Genomic DNA, 6,832 nt, shown 5'->3' with positions numbered 1-6,832 from the left:
AGAGAGAGAGAGAAAGGAAGGAAGGAAGGAAGGAAGAAAAAAGACAATTCAAGGCATAGCCAACATAATTTTTTTTTGGTGTACTAGGGATTTAACTTTATAATAGGTTACATTTAACTTATTAGACCTATCTGGGGGTTCAGCACTTCCAGATGAAAGGGGCAAACACCCTAAGAGGTTAACCATGGCATCAGCTGGTTGCGGGATAGAGAAGCTGACTGGATAAGCCAATCAGGCTCTCTGATGCCTGTGCAGTCATTCAGAAATAAATCCCATGCTGGCTACCTAAACTGAAACTGTTAGCTATATATAGTGCTTTGTGTCCAGAAAAGCATCTAGCAGGGGGAAGGGGAGGTGTGGATGTGACCAGAAACACATTCTTCATTGCGACCAAAATAAATCTATTTACATCTTAACCTGCTCTGCACCATCGTCATCATATAATTTGATTACCTAACCCCAAAGGCTTGGAGTGGTTATTCAATAAGCAGATGTGTGGATAGACAGCTTATACACTCTTTTTTTTTTAATGTTGATACAAACCATTAAGAAGTCCCTTGGTAACCATTCTCTTTTCTGATGCGAGACGTGAGGTGTGTGCTCCCCCTCCCCCTTCAAAAAAAGTCCCACATTTTTATACTATTTGACCTCAGCTCGTGAGGTCCCAGCAGATGTAAAATAGATCAACAGTGCAGAGACAAGACCTAACACACATACACACACACATGCTTTCTTCTCGTTGCAGTGTATCCACCGGGACTTAGCAGCTCGAAACATCCTCTTGGCAGAGAAAAACGTGGTCAAAATCTGTGACTTTGGCTTAGCCCGGGACATTTACAAAGATCCAGATTATGTCAGGAAGGGAGATGTAAGTTGTAAAGGCAATCTACTGCTGCTGTGAGGGGATGTTTTAGAAACAATAGGGTTTTTTTTGCTTTTCTTCAGTGGTTTCTAATTCTTCTTCTTATGGCCCATAGGCTCGACTGCCTTTGAAATGGATGGCCCCAGAAACCATTTTTGATAGAGTATACACAATTCAGAGTGATGTGTGGTCCTTTGGAATTTTGCTTTGGGAAATATTTTCCTTAGGTAAGTCACTTCTTTTCAATTCATCTGGCATCTGGTTATGAAAGCCAAGAGATAGAATCCCGTGGGACCAGTGTGCCTTCTTCTCTCTGTGTCCCTGTTTTTATGCTTCATTGTGCAAGGCTGCATTTCATGCTTGAATGGCAATAATTACAAGTGTGGACGTGAATAATAATAGCATTAACAATCAAAAGAGTGAGAAGAAAAATTTAAATTTATGCATTATCGCTCTGTATAGTAGAAAGAACATTGGCTTTGGAATCAGAGGATCTAGGTTTGAATCTCTTCCACTTACTACCTGCATGACCTAGGTCAAGTCATTTGAGGTCTCCACTTCAGTTTATGCCTCTGTAAAATGAGTTGTTGGACTAGATGGTTTGTAAGATTGCTTCTAAACCCTACATCCAAGTCATTTTAACTTGTTTGCCTCAGTTTCCTCAACTATAAAATGAGGATAATAATAGCACCTTCTTCTCAGCGTTGTTGTAAGGATCAAATTATATAATATTTGGAAAGTACTTAACACAATACTTGGCATATAGTGGATGCTTAATTAATGCCTATTTCCTTCCTTCCTGTAATCCTCTATAATGCAAATGACATGGGCTTCCATGGAATTTTAAGATTTATAAAATGCTAACCCCACAACAACCTTGGGAGAAAGGTAGTGCAAATATTATCCCATCTTTATAAAAGAAGAAATGGAAGTTCAGACAGATACAGACCTTTAACAAGAATTATTTCAGCATTGGGTCTTGTACGTAAATCCAAATAAATCTAAGCCTCCAAGGCCAATACTCCTTCCCATATAGCACAGCCCTTCAGTGTAGTAGGGTGGGTGAGAGGTGGGAAATAGAGAGATCTCATTTAAAAGACATCAGCTTTTCATTCTAAAAGAAATCTCTTTTCATTCTAGGTGCCTCCCCATATCCTGGGGTGAAAATTGATGAGGAATTTTGCAGGCGATTGAAAGAAGGAACCCGAATGAGGGCCCCTGAGTATACTACCCCCGAAATGTAAGACTTCCTCAAAAACAAGTATTCCAGTGTACCCAGCAACTGCCATAGCCATTTCCATCTCTCCTCACGACTGCAATGGGCTCACTTGGAAGGTGGTAGTTTCCTCCTCATCGGAGGTCCTAAGGCAGAGGCTGGATGACCAGCTGTTGGGTGTATTGTAGTGGGGATTCTTTAGGAAGTGTGTAGATTGTCTTTGAGGTCCCTTCCAACTCCCAAATTCCATTATCTGGTGGGTTCCACTTCCTCCTCCGTGCTCAGAGTTCTTTCCCTCCTGGACTTTTTTTGTTATTGTTGTTGTTGCTTTTTTGGAGGGGGGAGGGTAGGGCTATTGGGGTTAAGTGACTTGCCTAAAGTCACAGGGCTAGTAAGGGTGTCAAGTGTCTGAGGCTGGATTTGAACTCAGGTCCTCCTGACTCCAGAGCCAGTGCTCTATTCACTGCAACACCTAGCCACCCCTCTCCTGGACTTTTAATAGCATATTTTGTCTGCACCACTTATTTCAGCTATTATGGGCTACTTTTTAGGATTCATTCTTGGTGTCTTCAGCTTATCAGTCCTCCTAGAATGTAAATGAAGACCCTGTCTCATGCCTCTTTGGGTTCTCCATGGCACCTAGCACAATTTGTCTCTTATACTAGAAATTCATTAAGACATTATCACCCTCTGATTCAGACAAAGGAGAGCAGAGAATGTGACCTTCATTATTGTTGTCTTCTAGGTACCAAACCATGCTAGACTGCTGGCATGGAGATCCCAAGCAGAGACCCACATTTTCGGAGCTCGTGGAGCATTTGGGGAATTTGCTACAGGCTAGTGCTCAACAGGTATGTAAAGCCCTCTGTGCCCCAACTTGCCAATGGCACTTTTGTTTTAGGAGTTCAGTGAGGGATCAAAGGGATTCTAAATGAGTGTGTATATGTGTGTGTGGATACATGTGTATATATGTTTATGTGGGTGTGTGTGTATGAGTATGTATTTGTAGCCTTAACCAATTACATTATAACCTCTAGAGAAATGTAATTGAAAGCGAGACAGATTCTCTCAAGGTATAGGAGGGAAGTTAGGTGCTTTTCAAAGCTGACATTCATCTAAGTCACAAGGGTACCAATTCATGAACTGATACAGAATTAATTCTAGATAATTATGGTAAGGTTCAGTAGAAATAGATCAAGGGCACCATATTTGGAAAATATTATTCCTCCTCTTCCTAGCTAATGTTTATATAGTGCTTATATGTTCTAGACACTGTGCTGATCTATTTATAAATAATCTATGGTTATTATCTTTATAACTTAATAATTAAATATATTCATTATATTATCATAATTTATAATATATAATTATGCATAAAATAATTATATTTTATATAATAATATCTCTCACATTATGATTATTATCTCATTTGATTCTCACAACAAGCCTGGGAGGTAAATGCTATTACCATCCCCATTTTACAGATGAGAAAACGAGGCTACAAGAGGTTAAGTGACTTTCCCAGGGTCACACAGCTAACAAATGTTAGACATAAATTTGAACTCAAATTTTCCTGACTCCAGGACCAGTGCTCTATCCACTGAGCCACCTAGCTAGCATTTATACAGTAATCATAATAGCTGGCAGGTATTATATGAATATAATATTATATATATGTTAAAGTTTGTAGAGCATTTCTTACATGTTATCACTTATGATAACACTGGGAGGTAGGTGCTATTATTATCCCCAATTTATCTATGAGGAACTTGAGGTTCACAGTGGGTAGGTGCCTTTGGCGGGCTCCAGGCTTACTAGCCATGGCACCACCCAGTTGGCCTGGATCAAATTCTGGCTCCATATTTCATGCCTATGCGATCTCAGGGCAAGCCTCTTGACTATCTGGAGCCTTGGCGCTCTGTCTTCAGATTAATTACCTTCAGATTAAGCGGGTTGGACTAAATGATGTATGAGGTTCCTTCCAGTCCCAAAGCCTATGAATTCTAAGTTACCTGGTCTCTAAACCTTTGTTTCCTCATCAGCAGAATGGGAAAACCAGGACTGGTACCATGTGCATCTAGGCTGTTATGAGAAAAACATGTTGTAAAATGCTATAGAAATGTGTAACAGTGCTCATCCTCTTTCCAAATAAAGATGGGGTAAAGTCTGACAGAAAAACAGACACTTACTTCAAGAAATAGATTTTTATTGCTACTTTGGTTTTTCCATTGCTTAGGTCTCCCTTGTGTCCCTCATCTCTCCTACAGAGAGATCCTTATGAGCACAGGCTCTTAAGGGGTGAAAGAAAGCAGAGGGGCTATTCTCTTCCTCCTATTTCTCTTTCCTTTGGCCAAAGGATGCTTAAGCAATGGAAAACCCATGGCTCCTACATCCCTTCTAAGCCTGAAGATGTTACAGCCTCATGATTCCATGACCTCTGTGGATCTACCCAAGGATTTTTTTTGTTCTTTCCCAGAAGTTCTTGAGACTTGAGGGTGGGCTTCCAAGAGTTAGTGACTCTTACCATCTGAAAGTCCTTTCTGTATCCAGAGCATGTGGTCTGCTAAGATGGAGGCCTGTTAACCTCCTGTTTTGTCTTCTGTTAAGCATTGAAGGTAGATGACGTAAAGCCAGAACTTTCTTTATTGATAAATTCTTCAAGAATGTATTGCCATATTGTTCTTCATGTTTCTTAACTAAAGAACCCCAATAAATTTTTTTCTTCTCTAAGGACCTTCTATCTATCCCTTTGATCATCTTTACTGCTTTTCTTTGAATTCTCTTTAATTGATCCAGAGTCTTCTTAAAGCATGGCGGCTAAATCTGGATTCAGTTCTCTACTAAGGATGTGGATAGTGCTAAGATTCATCAAATTCACCAACTTTTATAAAGTCCCTCCTGTGTGCCCAGCACTGGGTTATCTTTGAAGGAATTGCTTCCCACCTCTTGCATGTGATTCCCCCACGTCCTGGGACTGTGTTGCTTTTATAAAATGGCAGCACTGCTTTGCGGATTCATATTCTGCTTGTGTGCCATGATGACCCCCCAGCTTTTTTTCTACTGTTCTTGTGCTGTCCTCATCTCATTTTTTTTAATTTTGAATGAGCACATGCTACCATGTAACTCTCCCTACTGTATATAAGCCTGATTTTGAGAGACCATTTAACTGTGTCTTTTAAAGTTTTACGTTCTGTCAGAGCAATATACTCTGAGCCAAGAAATCTACCATAGCTATATTGTGGGTTTTTTTTTTTTTTGGTAAAAAGGATTTTGATGCATAGACTCCATAACAATAATATTCTCCTTTGTCTATATTGTTACAGGATGGTAAAGACTACATTGTCCTTCCCATATCAGAATCATTGAGCATGGAAGAGGATTCTGGACTCTCTTTGCCGACCTCACCTGTTTCCTGTATGGAGGAAGAGGAAGTGTGTGATCCTAAATTCCATTATGACAGCCCAGCAGGAATTAGGTACTGTATCTGGTGACTATTCCACTGGGGCCGACAGACAATCCCAGGAGGCATGTGTAAAATGCAAGGAAGGCCTTTCAGCTGCTGCATTCCACTTCCAAGTTCCCACATTTAACCTTGGCCATGGGGCTAATAATAAAGCAGTAGTACCTCTTTAAGAGGGTTTTTATAAATTCTTCCCCCAAGCTCCAATTCCTGTTGCAGTCTTGGTCCTTTGTCCCCCTCCAGGCTCTCAGGTCCTGCAGCTGCAACAGCTGGAATGTCACTGTTGGCCAATCACTGGGAAAAGGGACTAGACCAGAAAGAAAACTGTATTTTTACTATCCCCTCTTATATGTTGATGAATACGAGACTAGGAAATGGTTCATAAGGGAACGGTTAACATGCATCCATGGCTGCCTATATTATGAAATCTAATCTAGATAAAGCACACAATAGAATATTGGGGAGAGGAGTCCTGAAAATTAGAAAGGACCTTTCATATCCTCCTCTCATGGAGAAGAATCCTGAGTTGGAAAGGACCTCTCATATTCTCTCAGGTCTTTCCCAAGTCCGATTTTTAGTATTTATATTTTTTACATTGTGTTTTTATATATATATATATATATGTATATATACATATATATGCATGCATTCATATATATATATGCACACATTTATATATCTACATATGCCTTATATGTGTGTGTATGCACACAAATAGCATTTATTTCTCCATTTATTTATTGAGTAGTCCTGTGATTTCATCAGTTTTAGGGAGTCCCTGATGAGCAACTTTTACCAATGTAGATGGATAGTTTTTCTGAAACCGAGTTTTCTGAAACTCTATTTTCTGAAATAGAGAATTTCCTAGTTCACTGAGAAGTTCAATGATTTGCCCAAAGACTTCCAGATGGTGTGAGGCAGAGGCAAGTCTTTCAGACTCTGAAGCTAGCTCTCTCCTCATGGTATCACACTTCCCTAATGTTTCATGTGTGCCATGGTTCTCTATCTACCTATTATGAGTGTATTACATAGTAGGACTTTTGATCACCAAAATGATAGAGCTGAAGAGGACCTTGGGGGTCATCTAGTCCAAGCCCTTAATGTTACAGATCAGGAAATTGAGATTAAGAGACTTGCCCAGGGTCACACAGCAGGTAATAAGTGGAAAGACCAGCTTCTCTAAAAACCTGTGCAACGTAGTATTGTACTGACCCTTCATGGGGTCCCCAGAGAAGTTTTCTCTCTTCCCTTGACACTTGCCAAATAGAAGACTGTCCACTGATTTTTCAGTGGA

General features: G+C 40.1%; 1 protein-coding gene across 2 annotated transcripts in view; it reads left to right on the top strand.

Moving 5' to 3' along the window:
* Positions 1-6,832, top strand: part of KDR (kinase insert domain receptor) — a 51,805-nt gene that overhangs the window by 36,859 nt on the left and 8,114 nt on the right. For both annotated transcript variants that reach the window (XM_069105256.1, XM_069105254.1), the window contains exons 23-27: positions 746-868; positions 978-1,089; positions 2,003-2,102; positions 2,824-2,929; positions 5,402-5,553. In XM_069105256.1, the coding sequence (XP_068961357.1) occupies positions 746-868; positions 978-1,089; positions 2,003-2,102; positions 2,824-2,929; positions 5,402-5,553 (593 nt within the window). The remainder of the gene's footprint in view (positions 1-745; positions 869-977; positions 1,090-2,002; positions 2,103-2,823; positions 2,930-5,401; positions 5,554-6,832) is intronic.

The sequence above is a fragment of the Petaurus breviceps genome, unplaced genomic scaffold (genome assembly GCF_028583685.1).
Source record: "Petaurus breviceps papuanus isolate PSGF00001 unplaced genomic scaffold, PetGlider_PUasm1.0 76, whole genome shotgun sequence".
NCBI lineage: Eukaryota > Metazoa > Chordata > Mammalia > Diprotodontia > Petauridae > Petaurus > Petaurus breviceps.
The sequence above is the reverse complement of the archived record's forward strand: the minus strand, read 5'-3'. Positions and strand labels throughout refer to the sequence as shown.